Here is a 19,860-nt window from a genome sequence, read left to right on the forward strand (position 1 = left end):
ATTCTTTCTGGTTCCTGTTCCAATCCTGGTTCAATTGATTTCCCTTTAACCAAAAGCCATTTGGAGCCCTCCATGCCATTACATTCAGGCATCTAACAAGATCCTGCCAGTTGTATTTGTGGGTCAAAATCTAGTGAATATGAAGATGATAGATGTTAAACTTGCAAGTGTTGAGATCAATGTGAAAATCTTAAAGGTGTATTGTTTGTAAACCAATACTATGTATACTCTTTAAGTAGATTTGCAAATGATAAAATCATGGTTTAAAAATCCATCAAGTGCTTTGGTTGTGGGTAAAAATCATTCAAATGTAAAGGTGGTGGATGAAATTCTTAATGATTTTACGATTGTGGGTGAAATTCCTTCAACATTTTAGGTTGTGAGTAAAATCCTTCTAGCACTAAGGTTGTAAGTAAAAACCTTCAAGATTCAAGGTTGTGGATAATAATCCTTCAAGTTTTGAGGTTGTGGGTGATAATCATTCAAATGATGGGGTTGTGGATAAAACTTTTTCAAGGGTTGAGGATGTAGGTGCCTAAGATTGTGAGTGAAAAAAATTAAGTAGTTCATAAAAATCCTTTTTTGTTATAGTTTTAGATGACAATCATTCAAGTGTAAAGGGTTCTGGGTAAAATTTTTTCAAGTGTAGAGATTAGGGATAAAAATCTTTTTAGAATGTTGAAATTTGGGATGAAAATCATTTGAACAATGAGAAAGTTCTGAAGTTCAGTAGCAATATCCAGTTCTCATACTCACAAACCTTCAGTATAATACTAAGTATAAGATATGATGTCACAGTGCCTAAAGTGACTGGTGACGGATCCAGACCATGGGTTCCGGCCTTGGATCCCCTAATTTTGGAAAATTTTATTAGTTTTCAGCAAAATTTGGGCAAAAAATGAGCAAATGCTGACCAAGAACTGCCCACTTTACAAATTTATGGATTGGAAAAACTCCATTCCCTTTTTGGGGGCTATTGTCATCACTTGGCGTCAGTCGTCGTCGACGCTAACATTTTTCAAACCAATTCTTCTTTTATTGAAATACTGGACAGAATTCAATGAAACTTGGTCGGATTAAGCCGTAGGGTATCTTGCACAAAAAATGCATCGATGGATCAAATAACAGGTTTTTGCATGTTATGATTAAAATTAATTTTTGACGAGGGAAATATGTTTAGCATGATTAGCGTGCTATTAAACCTGGTATTACCCACCTTGCCTGTATCAAGTCAGGACCATTGCGAAGGTTTCCAACATTCCGCTTTGTATACACACTTTGTTTTCAACCTACATGTCCGTTTTAGTTCGTTGACTTGTCTGTTTTGTTGTCGTTTTTATTGTTTGTTTGCTTTTTTTTTCGTTCTGAGGGATGTAAGAAATGATAGGAATTTCTTCTGTGGTCATACATAATAGAACGAACTCTTATGACATAACGGTCTAATGCAAAGAAAGACTCCGATTTTATGAATACTGTTCTGAGATGCACGAAACAGTGACGGATACACCATGACGGTGGTTTTAACAGCCTTTTCTTTATAAGTTTATATAGAATTTAGTCAAACAATAAGCAAATAATAGTCTGGAGCCCCTTTCTTTATTGAAATCAGTGCCTCTTTTTGTAAACCCATGTGAAATGTAAAGACAGCGCTTTCGACTCAAACATGCCTCTTTATATTTTCTACCTATGATTGCAGATAATTATTTATCTCATAGGCTTTTCCTCCTAGCTAAACATGAAATGACGTATTATGCGTCTAACATACTTGATAATTTAGTATGATTTAGATCTATGTGTTTATATTTGTACCTAAACAGGGTATGGCAATGGAACTATTTTCTTTGGGCAGTGTAAGAAATAGTTTCAGATGCTAACAGGCTTTACAAATCTCTAGACCCTGGTGATCTTCGATCTTAATTATTAAGAAGTGGTGGTTTCCCATAATTGCACAACTTCAGAACACTTTAAGCAATTTTCGTGAAACTTGGTTGAGTTTTGTGTAACAGTTGTTTTTCTTCAATTAAAGAATATTTTAAGATACTTTTGTATTTTTTGTCATGTATTATATTTAATCACAATCAAATTCAGAGCTGTATTAAAGGAGAAAACTATGTTATTGTGCAAGTCATGAATATCGAAAATAATCTGTTAGATGGTCATGAAAATAAATTGAAACAAACAAATTTTCATTTCTAAACTAATTAATCGCGATTTATAATAGGTAATTTGAATTTCCCGCGCCTATGGGCACCACGAGCTAATCGGAAGTTATCGGTAAAAATCAATAAATTCTGCTTATGATGTTAATTCAGATAGAAGAGTTCTGCAAGATGGCTATCTACATATATTTCAAAGATTTCGAATTTTGCATAACCTTGTGCATTTTACAAAAGCGCGTTTTGCATTAAAGGTTATTTATTTTTGTTTACATGGGTATGATTTTTCATAAGCGCCTAACTTAATGCAAAGGTGGCTTTCCCTTTAAGCTTAACTTTTTGTGTCCATATTTGCCCAATATGCTCAGAGTTCAACTTTTGCGATCTTATCTAGCTGCGCTCCGCAATCAGGAAAGTATTCTATTACCCTGATACTGCCATTTCTTTTACGGACTTTCCTTTTTACTATATTCCTATTGATCATTGCCTAGATTTTAGCACTTCGGTAATTTTGTTTATTCCCCTAACTCTATCAAAAGACACATTTTATTGAAAGTCTTATGTTGGAGTTATTGCTCTTTTTTAACTTTTGTGCTGTTTAGTATTATTATTTTCAAAAACCTTCTCTTTTGGACAGAATTCAATAAAACGTAGTAGGATTTCTGCACAAAGTGATTGCTTCAATATTTTTGATCCGTGGAAAAACATGAACCACGGTTACAAAAATAGGGATCAAACAGCCATGTGAGCGACTAGACTCTCCAGAGCCCCAAGATTTATAAATTTTTGGATCTGCCCCTGTCGACTCCACCTTTTTATTGTTTAGAACTATCCACTTTGAATAACCTATATTGAACCAAGATCAATTTTTCACAAGTTAATACATCTAACCAAGTTATCATTTGTTGACTTGTAAATTTTTAACAAACAGTGATAAAATTTGTTACAGTGATATTAAGAACAGTGATGAAAGTTTCAATGACAACTGTCAAGATAATGGTGCAAACTCTTAAAAGATGAGCATGTGGTTCTATCAATCTTAGAAAAATTGGAAGTTTTTATAGTTGTTTTTGCATGCGAGATTTGCAAGGCTCTTGAGTTTTTGGCACTTAGTAGTTTTGAATCATCGACAGAACTGCTTTACTTTTCTTTTACATTGAATAATAGTTTCAAGTTTTAAAATCTAACAAATAACGGACTGCAAGGACAATATACATGTAAAATATTTTGCGTCAGTTGTAGAATTCTTATTTCTTTTGACAAGTACAGACTGATCATATTTCAGTTGTCCAGTGTACGGTAGATCATTAAGTTTATTTTTGTTGTCCAGTGTATATTATTAAGTGGATTTCTGTTGGCCAGTGCAGATCATTTAGTGCATCTGTGTTGTTCAGTACAGACCATTAAGTGTATTTCTGTTGACCAGTTCAGAGCATTGAATGTATTTCTGTTGTCCTACACACTGTTATTCAGTGTAAGTCATTAAGCGTGCTTTTCAAGTACAGTGTTGATCGTTAAGTGTATTTCTGTTAGCCAGTGTAGATCTAAGTGAAGTGTTGGCCATTGTAGATTATCAAGTATAATTGGTTTGTCCAGTGTAGATCATTTATGGAATTTCTGCTGTCCAGTGTAGACCATTGAGTGTGTTTGTGTTGGCCATTGTAGATCATTAAGTGTGATGTGTGTTTGTTGGTCAGCGTAGATCATTAAGTGTATTATAATTTTTGTTGTTCAGTGTGTAGACCATTAAGTGTATTTATGTTGTCTAGTGCAGATCGTTAAGAGTATTTCTGTTGTCCAGTGTATATCATTAAGTGTATTTCTGTCGTCCAGTGTAGTTGTATATTTGTGTTGGCCGGTGCAGATCGTTGAGGGTACTTCTGTTGTCAAGTGTATATCATTAAGTGTATTTCTATTGTCCAACGTAGATTGTTAAATGTATTTTTGTTGTCCACTGTATGTCATTAAGTGTAATTGTTTTGTCTAGTGTATATCATTAAGTGTATTTCTGTTGTCCAGTGTAGTTCTATTAGAGTACTTCCGTTGTCCAGTGTATATTGTTAAGGGTAATTTTGTTGTCCACTGTAAATCATTAAGTGTATTTCTAGTGTCCAGTGTAGTTCTATAAGTATATTTCTCTGGGCCAGTGCAGTTCGTTAAGGGTATTTCTGCTGTCCAGTGTATATCATTAAGTATATTTCTGTTGGCCAGTACAGATCGTTAAGGGTATTTCTGTTGTCCAGTTTATATCGTTAATTGTAATTTTTGTCCTGTGTAGATCATTAAGTGTATTTATGTCGTCCCACGTATATCATTAAGTGTATTTCTGTTGGCCATCGTATATCATTACGTGTATTTCTGTTATCTAGTGTAGATCATTACGTGTAATTGTTTTATCCAGTGTAGATCATTAAGTGTATTTCTGTTGTCCAGTGTAGATCATTAAGTGTAATTGTTTTGTCCAGTGTAGATCTTTAAGTGTATTTCTTTTTGCCAGTGTAGATCATTTAGTGTATTTCTGTTGTCCAGTGTAGGTCATTAAGTGTATTTATGTTGCCCAGTGCAGATCGTTAAGAGTACTTCTGTTGTCCAGTGTATATCATTAAGTGCATTTCTGTCGTCCAGTGTAGTTGTATAAGTATATTTCTGTTGGCCAGTGCAGTTCGGTAAGGGTATTTCTGCTGTCTAGTGTATATCATTAAGTATAGTTTTGTTGGACAGTACAGATCGTTAAGGGTATTTCTGTTGTCCAGTGTAGATCGTTAAGGGTATTTCTGTTGTCCAATGTATATCATTATGTGTATTTCTGTTAATCACTATAGATTGTTAAGTGTATTTCTGTTGTCCAGTATAGTTCTATAAGTATATTTCTGTTGGCCAGTACAGATCGTTAAGGGTATTTCTGTTGCCCAGGGTATATCATTAAGTGTATTTCCGTTCTCCACTGTAGTTCTATACGTATATTTCTGTTGGCCAATACAGATCGTTAAGGGTATTTCTGTTGTCCAATTTATATCGTTAATTGTAATTTTTGTCCAGTGTAGTTCATTAAGTGTATTTATGTTGTACAGTGTACATCATTAAGTATATTTCTATTGGGCATTGTATATCATTAAGTGTATTTCTGTTGGCCAGTGTAGATCATTTAGCGTATTTCTGTTGTCCACTGTGATTCTATAAGTATATTTCTGTTGGCCAGTACAGATCGTTAAGGGTATTTCTGTTGTCCAGTTTATATCGTTAATTGTAATTTTTGTCCTGTGTAGATCATTAAGTGTATTTATGTTGTCCAGCGTATATCATTAAGTGTATTTCTGTTGGCCATGGTATATCATTAAGTGTATTTCTGTTATCTAGTGTAGATCATTACGTGTAATTGTTTTATCCAGTGTAGATCATTAAGTGTATTTCTGTTGTCCAGTGTAGATCATTAAGTGTAATTGTTTTGTCCTGTGTAGATCTTTAAGTGTATTACTTTTTGCCAGTGTAGATCATTTAGTGTATTTCTGTTGTCCAGTGTAGGTCATTAAGTGTAATTATTTTGTCCAGTGTAGATCATTAAATATATTTCTGTTGTCCAGTGTAGATCATTAAGTGTATTTCTGTAGGCCAGTGTAGATCATTAAGAGTATTTCTCTTGTCCATCGTAGATCATTAAGTGTATTTCTGCAGGCCATTGTAGATCATTAAGTGTATTTCTCTTGTCCATCGTAGATCATTAAGTGTATTTCTGTTGGCCAGTGTAGATCATTAAGTGTATTTCTGTAGGCCATCGTAGATATTTAAGTGTATTTCTGTAGGCCATTGTAGATCATTAAGTGTATTTCTGTAGGCCATTGTAGATCATTAAGTGTATTTCTGTAGGCCATTGTAGATCATTTAGGGTATTTCTGCAGGCCATTGTAGATCATTTAGGGTATTTCTGCAGGTCATTGTAGATCATTTAGGGTATTTCTGCAGGCCATTGTAGATCATTTAGGGTATGTCCAGTTTACATTAAACATATTAAACTGCTCTTAAAGACGTATTCGCACTTGTCAGTGCGGATGTGGCATATTTCTGGTGACCAGTGTAGATTGAAAGATTCGATGCATTTTAACTAATTTTTATTAGATTAATCAAAGAAAGCGTATTTATAATGACCATATTTTTTGTTGAATGGTGCAAATAAAACGTACATCTTTGACAAGTGTTGATTGAACAAATTAAGCATATTTCTATTAGACTCTGCATATTTCATGGCGTATTCAGTGCAGAGGACAAATTTGAAGGGCCATTTTGTTGATCACTAATGCAGATTTAAAATGATGAAAGGGCGTTTTGTATTGTATTGTATTGTATTGTGTTGTTTGTTTGTTTGTTTTGTTTTGCTTTGCTTTCCAAAGCGTATTTTTGTTGGCAAGAGTTGATGAAGCGAATTTATGTAGACCAGTGCAACAGTTCCCTTACGAATTCGGTAGAATTTTCATGAGAAAGTGTTGCATTTACCTCACTGTGACATTAACCTTTCGGAAGTAGTAGCTGAGTCTGCTCTTAAATAAGAGCACAAATATTTATTTTTCCTTGGCTTGTATCATACGTTATTTCTGTACCTTTATTTTCTTGTTTTGAACCCTATCTGAGGTTTTTACATATGTGTATTGTTTTGTGTGATAATTACTACTTTTATCATTATAATAATTAACGTGACAGTTTGCTATGCCGACTGATACATCTTTGAAAGCATTGCTTCGTACACCTGCGAGCTCAGTTTATAAATGGGTCTATACCTAATTAGATGGAATTTAGGATAAAGTAAGAAGTGACAGTTTTCTCGTTTCACGAGAATGAAAAATTGCCGCCATGGTGTCTCTTTTGTTTCAGTGCCACAGTGTTTTTCTTTGATGTCCGATGAAATTATTCCAAAAAACGAGATCCATCAGTACATCAAGGTGAAAATCACACGTCAGGTGCAACAGAACAAAAGAAACGTATTTGCTTCTCAGACTCTTATATAATTCTCGGCTGTGACCTGAGATTGTTCCCCGTTATCCTATATATCATAACTTCATGTTTGATTATAATTTGTTGATGATGAGAGTGATCATATCCAACTTTTTGTTTGTATATAAGATCTGATGCTGCACGAGATAGTCCCCGCCATGACTAAGCAGACGATAAAACATATGGAATCGTTCAAAAAACTTTTCTCGAATGATGAAGTCACCATAGCATGCAGAAGATAATTTTATATCAGTCATTTATCATATCAAATGGACCTTACATATATTGTGTCAGATGCTCAGTGTATGAAGGACTTTCTGAAATCTCAACTTTATTTTCGATAGAAAGCCATTTTTATAGAAATAAAATAACTAGAACCTCTGACCAAGAATGTTCTGACCGGTTTAAACTGATTATATGCATACTCGGTACTATCGGTATTGATCGAAATAATAATTTTCAAAAAATAATTTTAATCTAAAAAACGGTCACTTCGTTTTAAGTACTATATATATACTCAATGTCTTAAATAAACATAAATAATATTCTTTACGAATGAATGGGTAATAATATCATTCACAAATGGTTTTGAATTCGAATTGAATTATTCTTAAATTTTAAAATAAAAAAATACAAATATTTCATTTTTCTTCAGCGGAAACAAAACTCTATCAACAAACAAAATGTTCATTAAAGATAAAACCTGGCAACAACAAAAAAGTAGGATGATAAACAAAACAATCTTAATGGCACATACATGATTCACAGCGTGTTGTCTGACAAATTCCTTTTTGAAGGCACCAACATCATATACACCTGTTTTCGGTTGATTAACCAGCCACGCTGACCGCCTGTTATCAGGTCATTGCCTACATAATCGCGAGGATCTCGTTTTTGGAAATGCCAGTATCTTAAGCATTTCAGTTTCATCTGACGTTGATCAATCATGACACGCAGTGGTCAAACCTTAGAAGTATTGTTTTTAGTTAGTTAGTTTCCACGAAAAGGATTAGCAAACCATTTGAGCACAATAATCGGTCTTATCTAAACAAACGTGACAGTTTTACCCTCGCAATTTTCTAAATATACAACTTATTGATGTAAGAAATTATTATTTTTAATCTCAATGTGTAGTAATAAATCGACCATTAGACATACCCACGCGAGGCATGTCCGAATACCTCGTTGTAATAGTTAGAATATTTGTCCGTCCGTCCGACTCAGGAATGCGTTGAACGTTTATTTTCCGACAGATAGTGTCAGATCGCCTTGACAAATTCTTGAGTGCCAAATACATTCAATTTATGGTTTTAGTAAGTTAAAGTACTTTCAAAGTCAAAATCTAGGACGCACATATACACACACAAGATATTCAATATATTCATCATTTCAATACCGGGCACGTAATAAACTGAAACGTTCTGTAGCATATACTTCATATTGCATTTCTCTTTTTCTCAAAAATGTGTGAGAATGTGATATTTTATGCATATACATTTTTGATATTTTTTTATGTTTTAACAAGTGCACAGGCGAGGGAAATAAATATTTCATTCAAATATGTTTTTTCTGTTCCTTTGATATCTTGCCAGTCATGGTTAAATGGAGGAATACATTACAAGTGAAATAAATGATTGTTATGTGCTTGGTTACAGCTGGGGAGAGTTGGAAAAGAAAGCCCAGAACAGAGATGAATGGAGACTGCTAGTCCTTGCCCTGTATGCGCTAGGTCCTTGTTATGTCCGAGGGCACACAGGGCAAGGACTAGCAGTCTCCATTCAGATAGTAGGTAGGTATACATGTGCTGGTAGCGCATGTCCTCGGTCCAAAAATACTCAAGAATAATCAAAATATTTTGTATTTTATTTATTTATAAAGCTTTTTTGCCTAACGGCAGTTACGGGCCTGGCGCCCTAGACCACTCGACCAGCTAGGCTATATTAATATATAGCTTTCGCTGGCCGGGTCATTCCTCCTCGTAGGATTAATCTAGGGCTGTAACTTAGTACACGATGTATGGTAGTACGGGACAGCTCATTTAGAACTCGTACCGCTGTGACATCTATGGCAACACCGCCTGCACATAGTGTATGTATAGCCTAGCTGGCCGAGTGATCTAGGGCGTTCGAGTCCCTCGGAGGGAACGACCAAAAATTTGCATCGCAAATTTCACAGTTCTAACATCGTTAGGAATTTTTCAGACCTTTCTATGCGTTTACATAATCTTCCCTGTATCAATTTGATCCGATGGAGCAGTATAGCGAATAGAGTCGTCACATTCTGAGACGTTTGTATAATATTGATTTGTTGTGACATGCATCATTAATTTGATCCTCTATCCTACATAATAACAGGCTAGAAACCACTAATTCCACTTCCCATAGGCTTCTATGCTAATTTCACAATATTCAATGGCTTCTCTGGACTTTACCTTAACTTTAACCTGCAGACGACTATATATCAGCATGATTCTACATATGTCAGCTCACAATCCGCAGAATGGCATGTGGGGTTAGCAGACTTGCAGTGCAGTTCTGTTCACCGGAAGTGAAGGGTCTATAAATAGCATTGGAAATCCCAGTGTTTTCACAAGATAGAGGTATATTTAGAAACCATTATGGAGATTAGGCTTCACATCACAAGAAGCAAAATGCATCTATAAAATGTACAGAAATGTTTTTCCTTTCAGAAACTGTTTAAATTTTTTAAATAAGATGACAACTTTTTCACAGCACTATGAGGAACAGGGGAAATTTCTGCGTAGGACTATTTTTGCGTACGTTCCAAATGCTCATTGGTTGAATTGGTGGTCTGGAACCTTAACATCTAAATGAGCTGTCCTGTACTACCATACATCGTGTACTAAGTTACAGCCCTAGATTAATTCTACGAGGAGGAATGACCCTGCCAGCGAAAACTGTATTTTAATATAGCCTAGCTGGCCGAGTAGTCTAGGGCTCTGGATTTAGTGCAGGTGGTGTTGCCATAGATGTCACAGCGGTACGAGTTCGAGTGCCGCGGAGGAAACGACCAAAAATTTGCATCGCAAATTTGACAGTCCCAACATCCTTGGGAATTTTTCAGACCTTTCTATACGTTTACATAATCTTCCCTGTATCAATTTGATACGATGGAGCAGTGTAGCGAATAGAGTCGTCACATTCTGAGACGTTTGTATATATATATATATATATATATATATATATATGTGTGTGTGTGTGTGACGACTCTATTCGCTACACTGCTCCTTCTGAGACGTTGTATAATATTGATTTCTTGTGACATGCATAATAACACCTAGATGAACTGTCCCGTACTACCATACATCGTGTACTAAGTTACAGCCCTAGATTAATCCTACGAGGAGGAATGACCCGGCCAGCGAAAGCTATATTTTATAGCCTAGCTGGCCGAGTGGTCTAGGGCGCTGGACTTAGTGCAGGCGGTGTTGCCATAGATGTCACAGCGGTACGAGTTCGAGTCCCGCGGAGGGAACGACCAAAAATTTGCTTCTCAAATTTCACAGTTCTAATATCGTTGGGAATTTTTCAGACCCTTCTATATATATATTGGATGAAAAGAATATATTGAGGACAAGCGTTTTGGAAGGTTTCAGTCCATAAGCTAGTCAACATTTAACAATTTTATACTGGAATCTTCAATACTTTCCAAAATGGTTATGCCGGTAGAGATAACAGTGCCGTATCGACAACCATGAATTTTCATATGCGTTGTTATCGTCTTTGAGAGATGTTCATACAGTGTCGTGCCCTTGTATGATACAGGTTAATATACAGGAGACAGCTGTAACTGATCCGCTACACATCAAAACAAGATATCGTTCAACCTTTCATTAAAGGTCATATCCCTAGGCAAAGCCGCTTGTGAATGTATCAGAGGCACGGAACTGTGCCTGTGAAGCAAACTGAAAGTGATTTATATAGAATATGGTTTGTCGGATGAAAAGAAAGCAGGTCAATAAAAAGTATTAAACAGGAGCGAAAACAAAACTTACACGAGAATCGGAGAATCAAGTGAGAAAATATAACGTACTCAATCTTTTGGAAAAATGGCATGCCTCCAACATCGGCTTTATTTGAATACTGATATTTTGTTCTGTCTTTAAGATGTTCAAATAGGATAATTCAAACATATAATTTATTTGGAATAGTTTATACATTTGACTCCACTTGATATTGAGTGACTTGCGAAACTCCTTATACAATCAGTGAAATTGCACGTACATACAAAACTAAACTTTCTTCTTCTGCAAAATGTCTCAACTATGGACTAGAACTTTATGACTTTGCACCGAAATGATTTTATTTATCTTTGCAGTAAAATATGATGTGACACTTAAAGGAAGTTATGCAATCGGCTCGTGTTCGAGTTCAAGGGTTAGCACATGTTATGCTTTAACGACGAATGGCGAACGCTGCAGTATCAAATTATAAACAAAAAACATATTTTCTAATCATTTGAGTATTAAAAGTACTCGACCTGCTCGAGGCTTGTTGCGGCTGCTCATTCACAATTTCATTCCATTTCAAAAAGATTATGGTTTCTATGGCAACCACAAGTCATTGTGTCTTTTATCATAAGAATGTCTCCTGAAATTTGCAGCGTCAGCAAGACCTAATTAAAAGCAGATGGGAACAAAACAAAATATAATGATTGTTTGCCATTTTTCGAAGTATCGAACACTCTTGTGAGATGCCATGCGTAGGTTAATGTACATGAACGGCAAAAACCCAAATAACCCAACTTGGGCTATTTTTTTCTTTAAATATGTACAATGTAATCATTTCATCGTCCCTATTCAAACTCCATGGCTCGTCTTGTCACAGCATTACAAATTTTCTATTACGGAAACCAAACTTTTACTTACACTTAAAATCAAATATTTTACTTAACTGTTGAAAACAAATTTTTTCTGTAGTGGCCAAAAAGAATTAAAAATCAAGAAGGAGAAAAAACGTTAACAATGTACTTTGTATAATGAATAATGAAATAATTTCCTTAATAAATCTTCCACTCCAATAAACTAATTATCTTTTAAACAAAAACAAACAAACAAACAAAAACAGCAAGAATTTTTCAATTTCATGACATTTTCATTCATAAAATTATGCAAGTTTTTGTGCAGTAAAATTCTTGACACTGATAAGCCTAGAAACATATAGAAACCATTTGGCAATGCGCGTATGTAAATTTGCTCTGAAGATTAATAGTAAGTAAGTGTGACCTCATATTTAAAGTAGTAAACACACTCGCGTGCGCCTGTCACAACCATTCAGATTTAATGTAACTCTTACCAGCGCGTGTGTCTGGCAGTGGCTGTATAGTAACCTGAGGAGACTTGTAAGCCATCCCTCACAGAGGGTGAACGGAGGAACATCAGTAAGATAAGATGAACTGAGGAAGGAGGCAAGTTGTGACACTAGGTTGATTGTGTTGGGCTTTTATTCTGAATGTATTTTTTCCTGTTCTGAAAGATGCCGAAGTCTTTTTTATTTACCAACAAAAGGTTTACAGTTCATAAGCAGTTGTATGGAAATGGAACGTGTAACAATGCAGATGGTGAGTTGAACGTTTAATTCTACGTTTATATAGCCATATGTTTGAATGCATGGTGTAGGTCCAGTCATTTTTTGTAAAAACTGTAAAGCATCTATAGTACATTCCAGCAATCATTGCAAAATTCATTGCTGTGACAAATTACAGGTTATCCTGTGATAAAAAAAAATCTGCCGAAATCAATTTTAACATGGAATGTTGTATATGTGCACTGTTACAACGAGCGAATTTTTTTTTATTTTCCTCAGAACGCAATCCGTTTTGTTCATATAATAAAATTTGTGTTAAATGCAATCATTTCGCATTTAAACACAAGTAAATACTACTTATATAATTAGAAAACATGCAGAATTGGAGTTATGCAATAGTTCTGACATTGAGTTATAGTGAGAATAGCCAGTGACAGTGTTTGATAATGCAATGAATGTAACTGCTTACAAACCTAAGTAACGGTTTTTGTCTTCTTTTTTTTGTTTGTTTGTTTATTTATTTGTTTGTTTTTTTTGTATTGTTTTTTTTTTTTTTTTGTAATATTGAATCATCACGAGGAATTCGCCCTCACTGGATATTTCATATTTCTATACCATACAATACCGTACAAGCTGTGTTTTGTTTTCCTTCTATATCTTCAAAAGTGAAAACCCATGTCACTGGACTTGATTATTTATATTTAGCCCGACGAGTCACTTCTTTTATTAAAAAAAAAACACCTCATCCGGCTGCATATGAATAGTTGTAGCAAGACCATGCACGTGCATGTGTGCCGAGAGAACATATTGGAATCACAAAACTAGAATTTTTTTTCAGTTCCCTCTTAAGACTTATGAAACCCGCACTTGAACAAACAAAAATATTAATGAAACCACAAAAAAATACACAACTTTTGCAACTTGTTATAACACTTGTCCTATTCCTTGACTTTTTCTTTGTTCGAAGTGTAGTCACGTGACAGATGCCAATAACGGATTTGTTTACCCAGTACCGTATGGAATCAATTTCAAGCAGGAAACCTCGGTCTGCTAATTACACACATTATCAGCTCCACTGCTTTCTACTGATTATCTAACCAAATTCTCAAATTAACACCTCCAAGTGCTCTTTTATGTCCCAGATAAGTGCAAAACCATTTTGACTGCGATCAGAAAACGTTTCATTATAAACAAAATTAATGAGATTAAACCGCACAATGCCAACCGGCTTCCTCTCATTCATGAATATCAGAACTTTCCCACGATTTAATGTCTATGATTTTTAAGACACGAATTATTTCGCTTTGGTGGGGAAGGGGAGGTCATAATTGATTTTTTATGATATAAAAAAATCTTTTTTTGTATTTATTCGTCGATTAAGCAAGATGTTTTTGTTTATGTTCTATGTCCATTTTTTACAAGCTATTCAGTTGTTTATTTTTAGTGGTGTCTATGCGTACTCTGTTGTTTTTCTTTGATTTAAAGGCGGACATTTATAAAGAAAATAGAGTGGGCAATTATGAAACAGCTATAGTATGTTAATAGATGGTATACATTTTTATTTCAGTAAAATCAGAGACTCAATCCATAAACGCCATACAAATAGAAAATACAATTAAGGCTGGACTCGACACAAGAATTGCAGATCAAAATCAAAGAGATCAAACCACAAAAGGCCATATTTACGAAAACAGCTTGAAAAACACAAGTCCGCGAAAAGAATACACAGTCCCGATTATAAAGCAGAAAGAAAGATATCGAGATTTTGACACAAGTCTTCCAATAAATGCCAAACCAACGGAGCCCACACATATTCATTTCGAAGGCATTAATGCTGACAAAAATGGCATCTACTTTCAGCAAGGAAGAAATTCCGAACCACTAACCTGTGTCAAAAATTATATACAAGACCGAATATTCGAACCACCAAATCCTTTTAAGTACTACCAGCATAGCCGTGCATCGGAACCGTCTACGAGTCCGACCAAAAGTTTTGATATATCCGACGGCGAAAGTGACAGCGGTATATCACTCATAAGCGAAGACAGTCGACACGAACATTCACCTAAAGCCGAATTCGGTTACCAATGCACAGACCACTTATCACTGCTTTTTGACTTCTTCAGTCCTCGAAAACCAATAGTCCGTGAACACACCATTGACGAGCCAACCGACGTTCGTAGAGTAATAGATTTCAGTATGCCGAACTATCAACAAATTGCTGCACAGAATGCAATTTCTACTGAACTAAAAAATGTGATGTCGCCTGAGGAGTCATTTCCATGTGTAGATTGCGGGAAACGCTACAGTACGTCAAGTAATTTGGCCCGTCATCGTCAGACACATCGAAGCTCAGCTGACAAGAAGGCTCGACAGTGTCCACATTGCGACAAAGTGTATGTTTCAATGCCAGCCTTTAGCATGCACGTCCGAACCCATAATCAAGGATGCGAATGTCCGTATTGCGGAAAAAAATTCAGCCGCCCTTGGCTTCTACAAGGCCACATCCGAACACATACGGGTGAAAAACCATTTGCCTGTCCACAGTGTTCGAAATGTTTCGCTGACAAGTCGAATCTTAGGGCCCACGTGCAGACGCATTCAACAGAGAAACCATATACGTGCGGTCGATGTGGTAAGGCGTTTGCTTTGAAGAGTTACTTGTACAAGCACGAGGAATCATCTTGCATGCGCGGACAACGCAACCCAAACAGACGACAGAGGAAAACTGTCACGTCAGGTGAGGGGCGACAACCTCTTTTCCTTGATGAGCAGAGGAGAGCCTCGTGGTGAAATGAATATTGAGAAGGGCATATTGTACCACTTAACTGCATAAAATTATTGTGGACCAATTTACTACTTAGAACTCTTATTCCGTAAATCAATAGCCAATATATAGGGACATTCCAGTCATAAGAACACATTTTATGTACACACTTTCACGTCATTTAATTGTGTATTCTCCTTCTTTTTAAAAAGTCTTTTTATTATATTTTTTCATAATACATGTACAATTAATTTTCAATTTTCATTTTATCAAGAACGTTTTCAATTGATATCATATGTCTTTAAAAGACAAGAAAATACATTATTAGCATCACACTTTTTATACAAAAGAGTCAAACTCTAGCTTTTATTGAAATGTTTTGTAAACTGTGTGTTTCGTTGAGTTTTGACAAAAATCGGTCGATTTACTCGAGTTTGAACATTGCTTATTTAAATGTGGTGTATTTTTTGTCATCTTTTTGTAGGTTACTATGTTTTTTAATTAATTTATTTGATAGACGCTCTATTGATATTGCTCATCGTATATGAAAGCGTGTTTGACGAGATTAGAATGCAAGTATTTGACCACTTATGGACATCAATAATAACTAACGACGGGGCAAAATAACCTCTTAACCAGTCCTGATCGATGTATTATCTTGTCACTTCCATTTTGTAAAAAAAAATACTAAAAATTTCAGGAAACATAATAACGATGGTTTTCATGACATATCCGATGTCATATTTTTTTTCTTCATAAATGATTTTGGAGGATTCCACGAGACAGAGATTAGTGCTTATTTATTGAAGTCGTTTTAGGCAAATTTGTTCCATTAAAATGTCTTATATTTAATGAAATAAAGGAGAAACTTATTTCGAAGCAACCTGCGGCTTGTAACTGAGAAATACTCGAGGTGTGTTTAGATTTAGTTTATTTTGTATGTAGCCTGATCTCGAATACACACCGATGATTTACCCCCTCCAAAATAACGGCCTTTATAACTATAGGAGCATGTGCAAACGCAAAACTATCATGGGTAATGCGGTTGGTATGATTTTTATTATTCCTCATTTTGCGGGTAGCAGTAGTCTGTTGAAAATAATGAATTCGTGGAAGAAACTTTATATCTTATTTATATAATAGCTAATTTATTCTTGGTATTTGTTTACATGAGTTTCTATTTATTTATTATCTATTTATTTGTTTAGTTGTGTGACATAATGGCTTATTTTCTTCTGTTTATTTAATCGTATTGTTGTTTGTTGAAGTCTTGTTTATTAAGGACATATTTAATATGCACATAAGAAATTTAACGCCAGATGTTTTTTTTTTTTTTGTTAAGAAACCTGGATTTCTTTCTTAATAATCGAGTTAAGTAATCTATTTGAGTAGGACATGGAAGGGAATTCAAATTTTGGATCACATCTTAACTTCACTACTAAAACATTTGATGTTCACGAAACTGATAAAGAATTTAAAGTGCCTCGGTTCAAAGAAATGATTGCTGTAAAAATGTTTTATGATATTTTTGTACCGATACAAGTTTATCTTTTTTTTATTTTTTTGTGACGAAAGGAACATATCTAAATAATTTTATTTTTCCTTAAGATATATCGGTATATTTCTTTCTTCGACTGTTACTAGAAAGTGCTATCTGAGATTGTTTTCCTGTTTCTTTACCTCATATGTCATACCGCTATTCCTTTGATTATTCCTTTTCCCTTGTGACTATTTACACCCCCTGAAGAGTTCAACATTCCCTTTTCGACAAAGAAAATGGACATCCTACTAGTGTGTTTGCACTTCTTCAATTTTCAGCGATTTAAAGCTTAATTAGGTTATATTATAGATAAAAATTATTATTTTCTGTAAGTATTGATGCCAAAAAACAGGAAGCTAAGTTGCGAGCTAGTTCACATAGTTGGTATAACTACTTCTATGTCCGAAACTTTTGTGTACAAACTTTACTCCCCAAAAATCGATGTTTTTTTTTCATTACAAAATTAACAATACACATTACGCAGCTGTAATGTTACGGATAATGGGAATCTTGGATAATTTAGGGCGTTTAGGTTGATTTTAATGTACAAATGGCATTTAAGTGCTTTGTTATTTATTTATAGCTTTTGAAGTGTACATTTCCCATCAACTTTATTTATTTTGTGTCGTTTGCAGTGTTTTAATACTTTTTACGAGCATTTTTATCATTTATTCTTTTTTATACAGAGATATTGCGCATCGTGCCACAGAGGTTTTAAACTGTTTTTGCCAAATATAGATTTTTTAATGGTTATATTTTTATACGACAATTTTTTTATTGTCTTTACTAACGTCATTGCTAATAATTAATATCATACATCACAAGTTCACATATTACTATGCATTTCTTCATTAACACGTGGTGCTAATTAAACTTACAAATTTACAGAGAAGTTTCTTAACGAAGAGTAAAACTTATTGATCTTGAGTTTGACAAAATGCTTTAATAAAATGTTGGTAGTGAAATCATATCTTCTTTCTTTTTATAATACTAATGGTAATGCGCGCATGTTTTTTCTTCTTCGGAAGACATAGATCAATATCTTGTTTGTTATAATTGATACTTGATGAAAAATGGTTATACACTCTTGTAAATGTCATTTTAAACACTTCGACCATAGTGACTGTTGTTAGCAAAATTGAATTGCAAGCAGCAGCAACTTACTGAAATGAAACCGGAGCTCCGTAAGCCATCCTTTTAAAACATATTGGTATATCATATACTTAATACAAATAACTTACTACACAGAGGTTATAATATATTACTCTCAAATATGATATGATAAAATAACAAAAGTACGATTTAAAACATTTAATTAACCAAATCAAACAGAAATATTGGTTGTTATGCGTGGATAGGTCGGAACAATCTTGACCGCAATTGACTATAAGTATAATTAAGTTAGTATAGACATCAGATCTGAGAAGATATATCTATGACTACTTCCTACTACACTCCTTGAGACGTTCACGTTTCCCATTTTAGCGTTCGTGTATCGTTTATCGTGCGTTTACACACGATTTTTGCGTTCGTTTAAACGCACGATAGAAGCGTTCGTTTAAACACACGATAGAAGCGTTCGTTAAAACACGCGATAGGAGCGTTCGTTTAAACGCACGATACGAGCGTTCGTTTAAACGCACGATACGAGCGTCCGTTTAAACGCACGATAGAAGCGTTCGTTTATTTTTGTACTTTGATTATTTCCTTGATTTATCTGTTATTTTGATATTTTTTGCTATTGTTGATTTATATAATTTCATTTATTTTATTTTTTTTTATTTTTTCTGTCTTCATTATAGCTCAATATTATTATTTTTCGTCGTTCGCCGTGCGTTTAAACGCACGCTGGGAGCGTTCGTTTATCTTGCGTTTAAGGGGGTAGACCTAGGGTAAGGGACATAACTCATTAAATCAGTGATATGTTTATATCATAATCAATTTTACCAAAGCCTATCAAGCTTTCATTTGACACAAATCCAAGTTTCTTTGAAGCTTACATAACATTGATGTGTAATGGTGAATACAAACGTTCCAAAGGTTTTTTTGGAGTTGTATCCCTTACTCCTTAAACGCACGGTAGAAGCGTTCGTTTATCGTACGTTTTGTGTGCGTTTGGGTATCGTGCGTGCGGGAAACCTACTCCTACAACGTAAGAGGTTGGAAGTACGTTCCTCCATACCCCAACCTCTTACTTCCGAGCGCCATATTGCATAACACTGGTTCCGCCGTTCCTTGAAATCAGCAGAATTATAGTAAACTATTTTCCATTTAAAACGTTTTATATAGATTCTTTACCATTACACGGGAGCATGTGACCAAACTAATGAAAAAGAATGACCTACCTGATGAGAAAATCCAGCATTCCTGGAAATCCTTTGTAAAAGCAGTTAAAATGAATTTTATATTTGGTTTTTGGCTTTTTGAGTGTGTAATTCCGATTGATAAAATTACGGATTTTAAAATTTGCGAAACGAACACATCAAATTAACCAACGACTTGCCATTACCAACTTGAAGTTCGTTTTGTCAAAAAATATATTGTATTTTGTGAAATTAGTGACCTAATTCAAAATTACTGTTCATTTTGACAAATGTCTTCATTACAAATGTTTTCTAGGTATTTAACAAATATTTAGGATTTTTATCGTTCGATTTCCGGTAGGTTAAACTTCTTTTATGTAAATAAAAGACATAAAGTATTTTAAAACACGTTTAGCTAATTAACATTCGTGGTGGCTTTCAACATGTTAGATGCTAGAGGTTAGGATGGCACCAAGTCAGAAAATAGCTTGCCAGACAACATCTAGCATTGCTGGAGTAGCGGGAAACCTATACGTCTCAAGGAGTGTACTCTACGAATGGTCGC

The 19,860-nt window shown here is 34.7% G+C and overlaps 1 protein-coding gene across 1 annotated transcript; it reads left to right on the forward strand.

Annotated features, from left to right (window-relative positions):
- The first annotated feature begins 12,440 nt into the window (after window positions 1–12,440).
- On the forward strand, window positions 12,441–17,957 carry LOC148617445 (uncharacterized). Its single transcript, XM_088585055.1, has 2 exons — window positions 12,441–12,719; window positions 14,253–17,957. Exons 1-2 carry the CDS (start codon window positions 12,635–12,637, stop codon window positions 15,476–15,478), a joined length of 1,311 nt encoding a protein of 436 aa, XP_088441181.1. The 5' UTR covers window positions 12,441–12,634; the 3' UTR covers window positions 15,479–17,957.
- Window positions 17,958–19,860: the final 1,903 nt, after the last annotated feature.

This window comes from Perna viridis, chromosome 5 (genome assembly GCF_037379345.1).
Source record: "Perna viridis isolate PV_CMFRI_1.1 ecotype Kerala chromosome 5, ASM3737934v1, whole genome shotgun sequence".
NCBI lineage: Eukaryota > Metazoa > Mollusca > Bivalvia > Mytilida > Mytilidae > Perna > Perna viridis.